We start from the raw sequence: 17870 nt of genomic DNA, 5'->3' as shown, positions 1-17870 counted from the left end.
ATATACGCATGAATACATACAGCATTCGTCATATTCAAGTTCATAAACTAATAACTTTAAAAAAAACAAATATATCAGTACAAATTATTATTTGCAACATCCTTTTTATCTAGACCGAATCTGCAGATTACATCTTTTGATATGCATAAATACATATAGCATTCCTAATTTCATATTTATAAAAACAAAGCTTTAAAAATATCACAACCATTTTTTATTAGAAAAGATAACTAGATCCAATTTATTTTTCATTTTTCTGTGGTAGTGTAATGGATTCATGTTTTTGCCACATATCTATCATGAAATAATTGTCATTCCGGAATGATTTACTAGTTCTGGTGGATTTTTACAAAATTGCTTATTTTATTGTTTTAATATAGTGTAGATTACTTAGCTATAGCAGTAGAAAAAAAATTTAATTTCAGTTTTTTATCATTTAAATAGGTAGACAATGCTTAATTAATAAATTAGAGCCAAAAATTAGAGAAAAACGCTTATAAACAATGGTTTGCAACGTTTGTATTTGAGCATATTTGAGCTAGCCGAAGCGTATGCAAGTGAAAAATTCTAAAGATTTCAATTATTGTGCGAGTTACAATAAATTATTGCAAAATTGTCTGCATGTGTGGACGCCTGTGTGTATGTGTGCATGCGTGTGTGCATTTGGACGATGCACCCCTCCTCTACTACACTGGTCCTTCGTGGGTGTGTCACATACATTTTTTGTGGCTTGCTGGACGAACCGCGTACTTGGTAAGGCAGGCATCGTGTAATTTGACTCCCGCTCCCCCCCCCCCCCCCCCCCCATCACCTCGAACTATGGCGCGGACAGGCCCCCCTGTCTAGGGGGTTTGTTTCAAAGCGCCATAGTTCGGGGTATACTACTTATGCAACTATTCTATTCACAAGTTGCGCTTTTTGCTGTTACGAACCTCGTCCATCCTATCTCCTGTTCGTGGACTTGACAGGGTTGGACTGGGATATAACCGCAGCATCGTCGTCGCCATTGGCAGTCGAGCAACTCTGTGCGCGGAGAAAGCGCTGCAAGCTTTACTCGCCGTGCGTTTTGTATATGCGAGTGACTCAGCTGCATTGCACGAAGTCGTCATTGCACTGACGGCTAACGTTCGTGGGCGACTCCAGCGTCATCGAGGGATAGCCGTGGTATAGTATTTTAACAGATAGAGAAACTGCTCGGTGACTCTGCGGCATCTTCGTGGCCGCCGCGCACAAGGCCAGTTGCCCCGTTACAAATTGGCGCCTCAAAGTTGCAGGTTACGAGCAAGAGCGTCAAAGTAGGTGGGCATTAAAATAAATTCGTGTAGCGAGGAGGAAGAATTAGCTCGTCTCGCGGAAGAACGAAATTTAACCTTAGCGCAAATGACCGAAACAGAGAGGATGGCGGCTCTGACATTCGTATTTACAGGCGTAGCCGCAGAATAATGCGAGAACAACAAAGATGAGTGGCAAAGCTGGGAAGAGTTCTAGACGGCGGCGACAAGATGGTACGGCACGAACAGACGATTCTAACAACGGACGCAAAGAGAAGATACCAAGGCGCGCACCAGCACGTGTGTTTGTGTTTGCGACATGCCTGGGAGGCATGATGAAGGAAATAAAGCCACAACCAAGCCTAAAATAGTATATTACGATACATGTGACTTAAACAGCCCATTACTACACGGCGCGTAGATAGCGCCCGAGCGTAGCGAGGGCCATTTACACGCCGTGTAATAATGAGTCGATTTAAGTCACAAGTATCGTATACTATTTTATAGCATCTACCTGCCCTAAGTCCGTTATGTCACAACTATCCGTGACATAAACAGTCCTTTACTGCACCGTGCAGTTAGCGTCCGAGCGTAGCGAGGACGATAAAGCACAGTGCAAGAAAAGACTGTTTAGGTCACAGATAGGCATGACTTAAACGCGGACTTAGGTCACGCAGTGCTATAAAATCAACTAGACCTCTTACATAAAAATCTGATGCCAGAACTGCATAGGTTGACCCCTCGTATGAACTGCCACGACTGGGACAGTTTCCAAAGAAGCCGAAACCGTACTGGCGAGCGAGCAAGGGTACCGCGCTACCACCACTGCAGCAAACTCTACTAGCATCGCTTGCGTACATGTCACCGACGAAACGCAAACAGCCTGGCGCCACAGCTGCAAAGTGGTATAGACAATTACCGAAAAAATACGCAACGTTGGCCGAGCCTTTGGCTGACAAAGAAAGATCAACCGTTCGTTTGGGGCGATAAACAGCAATCAGCATTCAAGACGCTCTTATTGCCTTGGCTCAAGTACTGCACTGCCCGTGCTTCGATCAGCAATTTGTCGTACAAACCGATGCAAGTGATACAGCGTTGTGTTGACGCAGTGCATAGACGGACAAGACCGTGTACTCGAATTCGCCACCAGAGTATTCACCCCCACAGAGAGGAATTACACGGTTAGCGAACGAGAATGCTTGGCCGTGCTTTTCGCCATACGCAAGTTTCACCAGTACATCGAAGGTTATAAATTCAAAGTCATAACAGATCACAGTAGCCTAATGTGGCTATGCAATCTCTGTCAGCTGAGCAGAGTTGAACAGCGCGCACCACCAGGTCTCATGGGTAAACGTGTGGTGCAAAGGCCGTGGCAATGGGTAGCCGGAGATATCATGGGCCCCTTGCCGAAATCTGCTAAAGGCCACGAGTACGCACTTATCTTCCAGGGTTTGTTTACTTGATGGATAGAGTGTGCCACTTTGCAAAGCCAACGGCAAAGCAATGCTTGCCGCACTCAAGGAGAGAGTGATTTTGAGATTCAGTGCACCCGAGGTGTTTCACTCGGATGATGGTACCAAATTCAAAAACAAGACAATAATACTTGGCAGAGCAAGAAATCCACCACTTGTACTCAACGCTAGATCACCCGCAGGTGAATCCAGTGGAGCGAATAAACCGCACTGTCAAGAAGAATTTTGCGATGCCTGCCGACTAGTGCCAACTTTCAACGTTGGCGACGTCGCCAATAGGAGACACGTATTGTTGTCTGCTGCGGAAGGCATCACGCCAAAATTGGCTTTTCAGTTCATAGACCCATACAAGATTACGGCCCAAGTCGACTCGAAGACATTCGAGCTGACCGCTAAAAAAGGAAGAGTGGAAAAGCTTGTGTCGGCCAAAGAAATGAAGATCTTTTATGACAAAGACGACGAAGAGGGGGACGACGATGATTCTCGATTACCGGGGGATGCTTAAGAGGTGAAGGCGATGAGCGACCCGCCAGAAGCGTGCGAACTCGAGTCTGAGCTCAAGCCTAATGAAAAAAATTGCAAAATACTTCTACGATAATTTCTGTTCATGTAGAACTACTTATATTTGATAACGTGTTACATACCCTATAGAAAAATAGAAAAAGTTACAGCATTGGTTTGATAACACCGGCACACAAAATAAAAAAAGTTGTCTGCGCGAGAAATCAGACCTATCTATCTTTATGTTTTTTTGGTCGCTGAATCCAAATCCGGAATCAGTTTGGTCCCATCACGTCAGGGTCAAGTTCAGTTCAAGGTCAAACTGAGAAGAAACAGTTTAAACCGATTAAAATGTCATATCAAAACTTTCCAAAAATGGAAAAAGATACCGAAAAATTGTAAAAAATCTTATTTAATCACATAATATCTTCCTTGTGTACAGAGAAAAGTTGCTTTCGTTTATATTTTTTTCTTATTTTGCTTTCTTTCCACTAGCTTAGTAACTCTCGATGTCTTTCTTTACTCCTTTTTTCTCTTGTAACGAACTCTTTTTATTTCAAATGACCTATGCAATGGGTTTCTTTTTCTCTTTTTGTTATTTGTTTTAATGTCTCTCTTCAGTGTCCAGCCAGAAAGTATGGCCAACTAGAACACATTTTGAACCAGGATCGAGGAACATTATACGTACGCCATTGATTGACCCATCAAACTATCTGCTACCACCACTTCATATCAAACTTGGCCTCATGAAGCAGTTCGTCAAAGCTCTGGATAAAGATGGCGATTGTTTCCAGTATTTGGGAGAAAAGTTTCCCGCAATAAGTGAAGCTAAATTAAAAGAAGGTATTTTTGATGGTGCTCAAATTCGTACTCTATTTGAAGACGAAACATTTATCACAAAAATAAACGACACAGAAAAAGCTGCATGGCAAAGTTTTAAAACTGTTCGTGAGAAATTTTTAGGAAATAAAACGAGTGAGAACTATCAGGAACTAGTTGAACAAATGTTGGAGAATTTCAAAAATTTGGGTTGCTTGATGAGTTATAAAATGCATTTCTTACATTCCCATCTTGATTACTTCCCTCTTAATCTAGGAGATGTCAGTGAAGAACAGGGAGAACGATTTCATCAAGATATAAGTGTAATGGAGAATCGATACCAAGGAAGATGGAACAATGTCAACATGATGGCAGATTTTTGCTGGACACTGAAGAGAGACATTAAAACAAATAACAAAAAGAGAAAAAGAAACCCATTGCATAGGTCATTTGAAGTAAAAAGAGTTCGTTACAAGAGAAAAAAGGAGTAAAGAAAGACATCGAGAGTTACTAAGCTAGTGGAAAGAAAGCAAAATAAGAAAAAAATATAAACGAAAGCAACTTTTCTCTGTACACAAGGAAGATATTATGTGATTAAATAAGATTTTTTACAATTTTTCGGTATCTTTTTCCATTTTTGGAAAGTTCTGATATGACATTTTAATCGGTTTAAACTGTTTCTTCTCAGTTTAACCTTGAACTGACCTTGACCCTGACGTGATGGGGCCAAACTGATTCCGTATTTGGATTCAGCGACCAAAAAAACATGAATATATAGCATTTTAATTTTTTTAACCGTTACTTCCCAATTTGACCTCGAACTGACCTTGAACCTGGCGTGATCGGATAAAACTGACCCCAGATTCGGATTCAGCGACCAAAAAAACATAAATGTATGGCATTTTTATTTCTTTTAACCATTTCTTCTCAGTTTGACCTTGAACCTGACGAGATGGGGACAAACTGATTCCGGATTTGGATTCAGCGACCAAAAAGACATAAATATATGGCATTTTAATTTTTTTAAACCTTTTCTTCTTAATTTGACCTCCAACTGACCTTGACCCTGAAGTGATGGGGCTTAACTGACCTTATATTCGAATTCAGCGACCCGAAAAAACATAAAGATAGATAGGTCTGATTTCTCGCGCAGACAACTTTTTTTATTTTGTGTGCCGGTGATAATCTATAAGGTGTTTAAGACCCCTTCAAGTTTCTAAAATGCCGATTAAGTGTTGGAGGTTTATAAAATAAGGATCTAAAATTTATATTTTATCAGTTTAGAGTTCAGATATGCAAAATCAGCAAGTTTATATATTTTTTTCTTCTTTGATTTTTTTTTCGTACAGTTTTAGAGATTTTAGTAAACATTTCAATTATTACATTATTTAGTCTTATGTGTTTTCCTATTTTTCTTTAAGGTTATGTACTCTTTCATTAAATATAAGCAGTTCTACACGAACGGAAATTATCGTACAAGTATTTTGCAATTTTCTTCATTAAAAATTATTGCAATTTGGCTTGTCGAGCTAATTTTGGCCACAAAAATTGGATTTTAGTACACTATGTGCACAAGATCACCTTTTTACGTATATTAGTTTCCGGAGGAGAGCAATAACTAAATTTCAAAAATAGGCATTGTAATCACTTTTAAAAGTCAAAATTCTTATTAATGCATTGGGAAAAGACACCAAGTTATTGTAACTTTCTACATATGAAAATACTCTGGAAACCAGAAATATAAGTGGCTTGAGTTATTAGATCCTCTGGAACAAGCCTAACAAGAAATTTCACCCGCCAAATCCAAAATTTCTCATAGACTTCGAGCTGACAATTCTAACTAGGACATTTAAGTAAAAACTGATACTGTGACTAATTTTTAAATAGTTTAACAAATATCTGTACAAAAATTTAGATATCTAGCTATAATACAACACAAATCGCAATAGCACACTGGACTTGGACATCAGCTACCATGGGTAAGATTTAAAATTTTGATGTTACTTAATTAAAAATGACTGAATAAAAATGTAAGCCTTCATTAATAAATATTTTCAAATTAATGTTTAGTTAAATGTTTAATGCCTTCATTAATAAATAAATTCATTAATAAATTTCTGTTTTATATTAAATGATATATTTTCTTGCACTAAATTATAACCTAAAATTTTAAATTCATATTGCTTTGCGTGTTGTTACCAAGTTTTCCACGGGTTAACGTCACCAGGTCACGGGGTAACTCAAATTCGGGTATTAATCGGCAACAACTCCTTAAGATTTCTACCAGGGTAATTAATCTAAATTTAAAATTTTAAATCAAGTTAAATAAAACATAACATTATTGTAAACAGAGAAAAAACGCGCCTTTTTATTTACCTCAAGGGTGGTGTAAAAAAATAGATGTATAAATAATCATTACCTATTTTGTTATTTTGATAAATGTCAAATTAATTAAAGTTTTCTGTTTGTGACATATAATGACGAATGCTGTATGTATTCATTCATATCACAAGATAAAATCTGCAGTTTTAGTCGAGATCAAAGGGATGCTGCAAATAGTTATTTGTGCAGATATGTTCCTTTTTTAAAGCTATGTGTTTATGAATATAAAATGACGCACATGTACCTCAGAAGATGAAATCTGCGGTTTTGGTCGAGAAAAAAGGAGGCTGCAAACTATTATTTGTACAGATATGCTCTTTTTTCAAAGCTATGTGTTTGTGAATACGAAATGACTAATGCTGAATGCATTTATCGATATCACAAGATGTAATCTGCAGACTTGATCCTGATGAAAAGGATGCTGCGAATAATTATTTATGCAGATATGATCCTTTTTTCAAAGCTATGTGTTTGTGAATATGAAATGACAAATCTTTATGTAATTATTTTCTTTATATAAAGAGCATTTACATGAGTTTATCAGTAGAGAAAGTGAAATTAATATTAAACAATATAAATTTATTCAAATAAACCGTAACTTATAATCAAATAGATGTTTTATCAAACATTACCATAAATTATATACTTTCATTAATGTATTATATTTGTTTACTATAATATTCAAATATATTTTATACAAATTTACTGAACATCCCAAGCTGATGTGAATTTTCAATATTTTAACGTTTTTATCAATTATCTATAGTCATTTTTATTGATTAATTTCAACTGAGATATCTACTATTAGGTATACTGCTCTTTTAGGTTTACTTCTAAAATACTAGAAGTTTGTTATAATTGAAAATTATTTTTTAAATAGTAAAACTGTATTTGATAATAAATGCATTAAAGAATTCTGCATTCATTTCACAATCAATAAAGTGTCATTCTAATATTGACAACTGAATTTTATCTATTTATAAAATTATGAAAATCAACTTTTTGCATGTGTATCGAATGTGTTATTTCCTGATACAGGGGGCGAAAAACGTGCTTGAACGCTCGCGGAGCGTGCGTAATAGTGCATTTTACGCACACTATATCGTAATATACATATTTTAAATACTGTCTTATTTAATAATTTTGATAAGTATTAAATAAAAATAAAATAAAATTAATTAATTTTTATATGAGGATATAAAATATGATTTTGTATAAAATTACACAATTTTCCATACTTATATTGATTCTTAAAGGAACAAAAATTCTGCACGTAACAGTGTCTATTTAAAGATTTCAGACTAAAACAGAAGATAACTGAACAAAACAGAAATGTTCAGCAGAAGAATGTCGGAATTAAGATAAAGTCAACAGTTATTTACAGGTATACTAAGTTTTTTTCAGTTTTTTTTAGTTTACTGCGGATGGTACCAGATTTTAACAGTTTTCAACAGTTACGTTAATTAGATTCTATTGTCAAGTGGCGCGGTAGCGCCACGAAGGCGAGTTTGAGAAGCAGACGACGTTGTCCACGCTACTATTTACTTCTATGTCAAAGTTCGCATTTTTCATTACAAAGAAATAAATGCATTTCTTTCTTGTCTCTAATATATTTTGACTTATGTCATGTTTTATTATGCCTAACTATGATTTTCAACAAAAATATTGATAAAAACTACCTTTGATATAATACATGAGTGTGTCATTCACAAAATACTCAAATCAAATAAAAAAATGTTAGAAAGGTGAAGTTGGCAGCACAGCTATACACAGATGGATATTGCTTTCTCATTGGTTTTCTGCATGCACGCTTACATGTAGTTTTTAGTGTCTATGTGTAGAAGTAATTCGCAGACGATGTCTAGGTGTACGAAGTGGCCGATGAGGAGGTGGAGGTGGTGCACTCGGTAATTTTTTATTTCTAGGTAAATACATCATTCGAGGGCGGTGTTTAGGTGTATAGCGTGGCCGATTACGAGGTCTAGGTGGTGCGCTCCGTGGTTTTTTATTACACGCACACACACACACACACACACACACACACACACACATATATATATATATATATATATATATATATATATATATATATATATATATATATATATATATATATATATATATATATATATATATATATGTATATATACATATATATACACACACACACATATATATATATATATATATATATATATATATATATCTACCTGTATTATATAATTACAGTTTGAAGATATACTGTGTCTCTGCGCCCAAAGTCGCCCTCGGTGAGGTTTGAGAGGTGAATTTAAAGAAAAGTTCAGTATCCGAGTCAGTAAGTTTAAGTCTATCATTATACAATGCTCTTTGAATTGTAAAAAGGCTACTAGATAACTAAAATAAGACACTGCCACGTCCTATGTTACCTAAAAATACGTAACCTAGATGATTCTGATTTAACTGTTTTCGTTCATATTTTCACATCCAGGCTCATGCGAATTTTTTAATTGAGCAGGTCAAATTTTACTTATAGCCAGTTACGCAGAAACTACTATCTCTAGCACATTGTATTTCTGGTTTCTAGCATATTTTTACATGGAGAAAGTGATAAATGTTTTGGCTTTTTTGTCAAGGTATTAGGTAATTAGAATTTTGCCTTTTAAAAGTTGTGAGAGATTTTGAGACCGATACCTGTTTTTCCATTTTTGCATTTGTTCTCATTCAAAACCTAACAGGTCTAGAGAGCTCATATTTTGCATATAGATTTCTTTTGTGATTGTGAAAAGATATTTAAAGTTGAATCGACCTTAACTGAAAAACTTCTGATTTCGACTCCGACACTGATGTGAATGCAAACTCATGCTATACGACTAAATAATTATCATGGGTGTTGTAGTCGAACACAAAAGTATTTCAGTTAACGTTGATTCAACTTTAAATATCTTTTAACAATCACAAAAGAAATCTATATGCAAAATATGAGCTCTCTAGACCTGTTAGATTTCGAATGAGAAAAAATTCAAAATTCTAATTAATGCCTTGACAAAAAACTAAAATACTTATCACTTTTTTCATGTAAAAATACACTGGAAACCAGAAATACAATGTGCCAGAGATGGTAGTTTCTGTGTAACTGTCTACAAACAAAATTTGATACGCTAAATTGAAAAATTCCAAGGAAAAACCTGCCTCGAAATAGCTGGTGTCTGGCGTAGTTTTCCCGTTGAAAACAGCTCAGGGAAAAGCTGAATGACTTTCACCGGGAATCGAACCCACGACCCCTCAAGCGAGTGTGTTTCAGTCAGCCAAGACGTGCGCCTTAGACAACTGAGCTACGGACGCTCCTTAGGTAACCAAAGTCATATGTCATGATATGGTTGGTGTGCGTAGTAGCTTCTAGTATCTTAAGAGAATAAATCTGATTTTAAACGTACTAAAATATTTTATACTTACAAGTTTTTGCCGATCTTCAATACTTTGTAAATACTGTTTTGGTCCACTGTCATTACCTTTTTTTCTTTGAAGCCATGGTTTTATACTACTATATTGAGAATAAAAATTGTTCATGTCTGGTACTAAATCTTTTATAATGTACATATGCGGTAATGGATAAATTTTACTTGTTTTGTTTGAGCTCGTATCAATTGAACTGAAATAGTAAGAAACATTACGTATTTTTTTTTTTAGTTTCATGATCAAGAAAAATATGTGCTTAATCAAAAAATAATGCAGACTTAGGAATTAGGTCGAGAGTTTAATTCAAATTTGTAAAGAAAGATATAGATCAATAACTAGATTTTTTTACTATTTTTGGATAATTTTCCTAAGAGATGAATTTATCAAACTTGGTTCACAGAAACGAGGGGTTTGAAGCAGATTTTGACATACGATGTTCTTAAAGCAAATTTACAGGTCAGAGTTATTTCTTTTCGGCGTCGATATGGAGATATCATGTGCAAGCTGTGAGATTTCAGAAATCTGCAGTAGGTTTATACAATATGCATTGTATCAAATCGCTTTTTGAGGACTTATAATTTCTTCATTCAGAGTTGTTCTAAAGCAATCATACATACTCCGGGCAGACTATGAATAAAAAGACACCTGAAAAATCTCTAAAAGACAAGAAATCTACATAATATTAAAATTATTTAATTTGGAAAACAATGCCTTCTATAAACATTCCTATATTTCGGGAAAATATGATGTTAAAATAAATTTTTTAACGTTAATTGTGATATTTGCATATTAACATAGATTCTTCTCAGGAATGTTATTTCTAAATGACTAGGGGGGTACCCCCCTTGCTCGCTTCGCTCGCCAACCCCCACATTCGTTGATAGTTAGTGTGTCAGTGTCTTCGAAGATAATGCGTTTTTTTATAATAAAAAAAGTTTTACTGCCGCTAGTTCAGAAATTTAAAAAGAAGCTAAGGTGAAAAAGAATATCAAGCTATGCTATAAAACTTTTCATAACAACGTGCGCGGAGCTCGACTTTAGAGTCATTTGTTTTGGCGCTAAAGTCATCGACTTAGGCACGCTCTCTCACAGCGTGCGCGGGAACATTTGAAGCGTGCGTCGGGATACCTATCCTGTCGCTGTCATTTGTTTTACATATGTATGATTGCGAAATTGTGTATCATTAGTGCAATACGTCTTGTTTATAACCTATTGGTACCTAACCGAAAAGTAAACACAGATTTGATTCAGAAGGTCGAGATGATGATGAACCACACGCTGAGGATGAATTTTATCGATTAACCGAAACACAGCAAGCTACATGTGGTTCACCGTTGAAAAAACGTAGACAAAACAGTGATGAAAAAAGCGAACAATCATTTACTATTGAAAGCATCGACAAAAATATTTCTTTTCATTTTAATAATTCGAATGTTACAATTAATGTACATAATCATCATAATTAACTACAATGTACGATACACTATATTTGTGTTTTAGTTTAATATTTTTTGAAAGATGTAATAATTTTCTATTAAAAATAATTCATTTTTAAATTTGAAAAATATTTTAGTTTAGTATAATTACACTCTTATATAGCGACAATGTGTGATTTAACAAACATTTTGTATGAATAAGCTTTCACAGGAGCGTGGCCTATTTCGCATTATGAAATAAATTTAATTTGTATAATATACTAATTTAGTATAATGTCGAGCTCCGCGACACTTGTTATGAAAAATAGTATACGCAACTCGTGCGAGGGAAACACGACTTACGCACTGGTGGTAGTTCAGCGCCCTCGCTGCGCTCGGGTGCGAACTACCACGCGTGCGTAAATCGTGTTCCCCTCGCACTAGTTGCGTAATGTACTATTTAGTTTTTATTAGGCTTACTTTAATAACAAAAAAACATTACAATTTTTATACCAGGCAAATGAAATCAAGTTACTTCAAAGTCTTCACAAAAAAATTCTTGTATTTTTCCCAAACAGTTCGTGCTAATGGTAATTTGTTTACGATTAAAAATCAAGCAAAAAACAACGCAATTGCTTTTGTAACATAATTGTACATGCCTCATCAAATATATAAAAATTTTTTCATCGTTTTCAATTAATCCCATGGCAGTTACTGGTATTGCATGCTCCTCCATACCTGCTGAAATCGCCTTTCGACGGTTTCTTCAGCCTAAGTTGACAATTGTTCTCGTAAGAAGCTCCCTCGGGGTGGAGCTGTCAGAGTGCTGTCTTTTGGACGCGCCCGCAAGGGTCCTAACCTGAGACTCCCCAGAAGCGCCCTCCAGACGCTTCGTCCTCAGCCTCGCCCCCGAGGCTAGCTTTCTATAAGTGTGCCTGTTTCTTTTCTTTTCCATACTATTTACTGTTCCCGAGGTTGCACCGGTATTTGCCGCTGGGGCGGACCTTGCAGCTACCCAGTGACTCTCCTAGGAACTTACACCGATATTTGCCGTCTTGACGACAGCTGCCCGGTCTTCCAAAATACCGTCCGTATGGACTTGGGCTGGGGAGCTCCTTTGTTGATGGCATTTTTGCAACCGTTTTCTCTATTATATTCTTATTCATTTTCTTTTGTTTGTTTTATGGGTGTGTTAGTGTGTGTGGACCAAGCCCCGCCCTTGCATTCCGGACCAGTATGCCCCCCAGAAGCCACCTACCGCCTAAAGCCAACCCCGACTCCTGTGGCCTCAGCAGGCCCGACCCAACATGGCCCTATCCGGTGACCAATCGGCACTTTTAGGTCAGGCAGGATTTTTTGTCGGCTGATAGGGCAGCCAGGTCATGCTGGTTAGGCTGACCCGGGCCCCTGTACTATCCGACGGCCTAGGAGCGCCAGACAACCTAGTTTTCTTACGGTACCATCAGATTGATGCAGTCAACCCTCCTCGAGTGACCCTGGTGGACATACGTGCCCGGGGCTGCTTTGGGGTCGGCAGTGTGAGAGTGTTGAGGTGTAACATGTGTTCATGTGTTGTGTTTCCCAACCAACACTACTGCCATCGCCTGGTTGGGGGATTACTCCTAGCCTCTAGTCGGTCTGCCAGGCAGTTTTCGCTCTCCTGCCTCTGAGACGAGGAGAGTTGAGCGAGTCCCGCCCCCCCGCCCGTTGAGAGTTCGAAGCAAGAGAGAGGCCTTTTTATGGGGATCCACCTACATTTGAGAGCCCGTTTTACAGGGAATCAGACACAGCCAAAAACATTCACTATCTTTCACCGGGTCTGGGTCCGAGATCCGCCGCACAATCGACCAGAGGAGCCCCCTCACCGGCCCATCGGGCACACAGCAAGGTGGCAATCCATCGAGGGGGTCCTCTTAGGAGGAAGCAACATTTCTGGCATAATCATCAATTTTATTTAGTTTAATCCATGCTGTTAAAGTTGTCTCGTAATTGAGAGAATATATATGAATGTTGTTTCCATCAAAAATTATTTTTTCTTGTTTCTGTAAATGAATAGCTATATTTACTCCTAATAGCACATGATATTTCAAAAGATTTGTATATTTTAAAATATTTTGAAAACATTTTTAAAACAATTTAAAACTGTAAAATAAACATTTTCATAAAATATATGACCCACAGATATATAAAATATTTTTAAAATATGTGATTATAAATATTATAAGAGAAATATTAAAAAATATTTTAGGAATATTTTTTATAATATATTTTCGTTTGATTCGGGCATATTTTGTAAAAAATATTTTGTAATGTTGCACAAATATTTTATCAAAATATTTGCATAAATCGCTATAAAATATATCTAAAACATATTTTGTAATATTTTGTAAATATTGCTTAGAAAAATTTTAATTTCGTTCACTAAAAATATTGAAATGAAATATTATAAAAAATGTTGAAAACTGTTAAGTGACGAAGTTCCTGGATAAATTATTTAGAAACATTATATAAAAATTACACAAAGCCAGTAAAAAGAAGATCCAGAAACTTCGACGCTTAACTAAGCCTCGAAGGAATGTACCCGAAACCAAAACAAACTTCTCCTCCCTCGGCTGAAGCGCGTGTGCACAGCCGACGCTGCAGTTTAGCCGTTGACCATAGTATTAGGCCCATAAGGCCTAATGAGTAAGACAAAGAGCGCGGCTAGGCTGAAGTAAGAAGAGAGGAGAAGTAAGTACCCCGCGTGGGAGAAAGCCTCGACTCTCTCTCAAGCATCACCTCCCCCGAAACGACACTCCAGGGTGTGCGCTCCTAGAGAAAGGACGCTAATTTTAAGAGTTTAGATTTTGAGTAATTTGCCTTTGAGAAATTCAATAAGTTTTGTTTCATTTGAGTGTCTGATTTAATTTGTGTTTTGATAAGTTGATAATAAACATCACTGCAATCCATGTGTTGAGTTTTGGAAAATAAGTCATTCAGAATACAACCAATTTTGAGCCATCCTCCGTTTTGCTAAAACATCTTGCCAAAAAGGAGATCTAAACCCCGCAATCTTTTCCGAGCAGTCATCCCAATTTTTCTGAGCATTCTTTCGGGTTAAATTATTTCTCAAATTCCAGAAGTCCACAGAACAAAGTAAGTAGCATTTAATTCAATATTTCTGAACTTTGACATTTCGGTTAAATCAAACAGTTCTGCCTCGACAAATTAGTGTTCTCACTGATCTCCCCCGTATGGGAGAGTAGCTAAGCGCCCACGTTTTAATAATATTTCATTGTTAGCTGGTGGAATCGGTTCTATCCTAACAAAAACATTTTAAAATTATGATTTTTAGACATATTTTGAAAGGCTAGTAAAATATTTTCAATGAATATTAAATTACGAGATAAGGATACATTTTCTTTTCAAGATTTTAAAATATTTTATAAATATTAGGCAGATACTTTTTTTTATTTGGTAGAAGCAACATATTGATAAAATATTTTGATACATTTTTATAATCATTCTAAGTCATATTACTCAGTATTATTTTACAATAATAATAAAACAATTTTTAGAAATGTAAAATTACAAGATTTTCTTAGAAATATTTCAAAATATTTTATAAACATTTAAGAAATAACTTTTTTTTATCAAAGTCGAGATAAATAAGAGACTACATTCGGGTAATGCATGTTTTTTTATTTTGTTTCCAACACCTTTAAACCCTGAAAAAAAGAACTCTGAGAAACATTTATAAATTTCAAGTAAATCATTTGAAATTTTTTATAGATATATTAAGCATAAATACCTTTAATTTTATCATGCTGCACCCTTCATTATTCCTGCTGGTCCATTGTGATATTCGGTGCAAGAATTTGTGAACTTTTTCACTGTCCGTAGGATTCCAAGTGAACGCATGATTCTTTTGGGCTCAAACTCAAGGAGGATACTTTGTACACCTGTAGTTCTGGTATGAATGCAGCAATTTTGATTTTAATGGTTAGAAAATGTTTTATACACAAAAAGGTGCCAGAATAAGCGAAAAAAAGAAAAAAATGCAGTTTTTTCATCGCTAAATAAATTCTTAACATTCAAATCAAAATCCCTGTATTCATACCAGAACTACAGGTGTACAAAGTATCCTCCTTGAGTTTGAGCCCAAAAGAATCATGCGTTCACTTGGAATCCTACGGACAGTGAGCTGAAATCAGTAAAATAACATTTAGAGAAAATCAACTTTAAAGTTTATGAAAATTGTTGAAAGTGAAACTTAAATTAGTGCTTACCAAATCCTTTGGGACCAAGGATTCTATGTTCCACACACATAGACCTTAACTCTCAGGAATTATGAGGTATATTCACTTATACCTCTGGGTTCCAACCAAAAAAGGCATTTTATCAATTTTTATAAAAATGTGGTAAAAAGGTTATTTTATCCTTGATAATAATAACACTTTATACTTATCTTTTCTTTTGGTCATTGTGTAGAATCTTCAAGTTAAAACTGCAGAAAATTACCAGTCTAACCTCCAAATGTTTGATCCGGGTGCTCTAGTCTCTGTAGCGGCTTTTTCTTCTATTACTGTAGTTTTCATAGAGTCCTTAGCGACTTTCTCACATACTTTACTAAATTGTTCGTTGAGTGTATCATATGCAGACTGAGCCATAGGTTTCAAGCAGTCCATCAACCCACAAAATGTTGATAGACCAGCGTGTCCAAGTCCAAGACCACAAAAAGTAACCACTGCTCTTCTGTTGTTCTCCCAAGCATGGTTCTAGATGCCAACTTTTCTGTATGACTTAATAGCTGCAAGCTGACCACACTTAATGCACACTACTTCAATCTTGAATCCTAATCCTTGAGCTTCAGATTCGCCCAGTTTAACTTGACCATGGCATTGTTTGCAAATCAAAAGTTCCTCGAGAGCAGGAAATAGAATGTTGATATCAGTCAATCTATTCCTGACCACAGTGGTTCCTTCCGCTGCTTGAGTTTGTATCTTTCTTGCTGAACTTAAAGGTCTTGTCCTGTTGGCAGGTTCATCCTCGCATGTTGCTCCTAGAAATCTTCCTGGACCATTCTTGCCTCTTCCTCGTACTTCTTGTCAGGATGGGTACTCGCAAATTTTCCCTTGGCATCTCGATTATCACACATATTTTTTAAATTACTGCACTTCTCACTTTATTAAATAACTTCACTGCTCTGCTTCACTTTTTTTCTTTTTAGGGTTATATATATGAGACGTTTCACGTCAACCGGACCATCAGTGCACCCAAAATTTGGGTTAACCTAACAAGACGTTTGAGGTCTCAAAATGATCGTCTGGTCAAGGGCTTTTGAACAAGTTCTGGCCTTTTCAAAAATCCAATGTGGCGCATAAAATATGGAGCCTGAAACCCACGTTTTCATAGCACATTCAACAAAAACAAAAGTAAAAATGTTCTAATTTGTGAAATATCCCACCAAAAAGCATGTACAACTTATGATAGGACATATTATTGACAATGCTGACGGAATTCCAAAATCAAAAATGGCGGAATCAAAGTGGTGGACATTATACCGCCACTAAACCAATTTTACCGCAACAAATGATTTTAGATCAATTTAAAGTATCGATATGGGGGTTTGTGAGGTAAATGGTTATAAATGTATTATCGGAATCAGTATTTGTGCACATGAATCTTATATTTTTCCGGTCTATTAGATTTAGAATTATCTGTCTGCGGTTTTTGCACTTACAGTTTTCTATTGTTCTGTGTATATGTATATGCCTGCGTGGATCAAAAAAATATATAATTTAGCCAAATGAATCAATCTTTAATGACATTTTGTGCACTCTTATCAATTCTGGCTCCTCGTTCGTGGAGTTTTTACTGGTGATAAATGGCGTACGCCGATATCATAAATTACTCTGTTCCTAGGTTCATTGGCATTTGAGTAATGCATGACTTTCAACGTTTCATTATTTTCTGGGATAAATCCATGCCCCATTTGTATGTTTGTGACAGGTGGACAGTTTTTAAATCTCTTTGTTAGGAATTGACGAGTTTGTTCGTGATCTTTTTTGGTGTATAAGAAAAATTTTATATTGAATGATCGCCCATTAGCCCATGAATAAAGAGCTTTAACATCTAGAATTGCTTTATTTTTTGCAAGCTTGTAAGCTCGCTCTTGTAGCTTCTCTCTTTACTATCGCTCCAACTCCATCGCAACTACCTTTTCCGTGTGCTGTTGCAAAACAGTGCCATTCAGCATCAACGCCAAAATCTCTCTTATGACTCATTAAACTACTCATTTGATAACGATTTTTAAAATGCTGTTTAGCACCATCAGTAGCATATATTACCTTTTTTACTGTGGGACAAACCTTGCGAATTTCAGGTATAAGCTTTTGCTGCATTATGTATACTGCAGTGGCATCATGAGTAGTACAATCGGACATAGATACTGTACTGAAATGCTTTAGCTTGCCTTCAGATTTATAATAAACAACAGCAGGAAAAATCGTACTTTGATCATTATTAAAATGAAATGCCTGTGCAGCATCTTGGGCTGTAAAAGCATAGTTCTCAGCAAAATCCAATTGAGC

At 36.1% G+C, this 17870-nt stretch overlaps 1 protein-coding gene across 8 annotated transcripts in view; it reads right to left on the bottom strand.

Annotated features, from left to right (window-relative positions):
- The window catches only part of SdhB (succinate dehydrogenase complex, subunit B, iron sulfur (Ip)), a 158803-nt gene that overhangs the window by 85286 nt on the left and 55647 nt on the right, over window positions 1-17870 (bottom strand). For all 8 annotated transcript variants that reach the window (XM_032601523.1, XM_031925155.2, XM_031925154.2 and 5 more), the window contains one exon: window positions 9881-10076. In XM_032601523.1, the coding sequence (XP_032457414.1) occupies window positions 9881-10076 (196 nt within the window). The remainder of the gene's footprint in view (window positions 1-9880; window positions 10077-17870) is intronic.

The sequence above is a fragment of the Nasonia vitripennis genome, assembly GCF_009193385.2.
Source record: "Nasonia vitripennis strain AsymCx chromosome 2 unlocalized genomic scaffold, Nvit_psr_1.1 chr2_random0006, whole genome shotgun sequence".
In the NCBI taxonomy this organism is placed as follows: Eukaryota; Metazoa; Arthropoda; class Insecta; order Hymenoptera; family Pteromalidae; genus Nasonia; species Nasonia vitripennis.
This window is presented reverse-complemented; position numbering and strand designations above follow the sequence as displayed.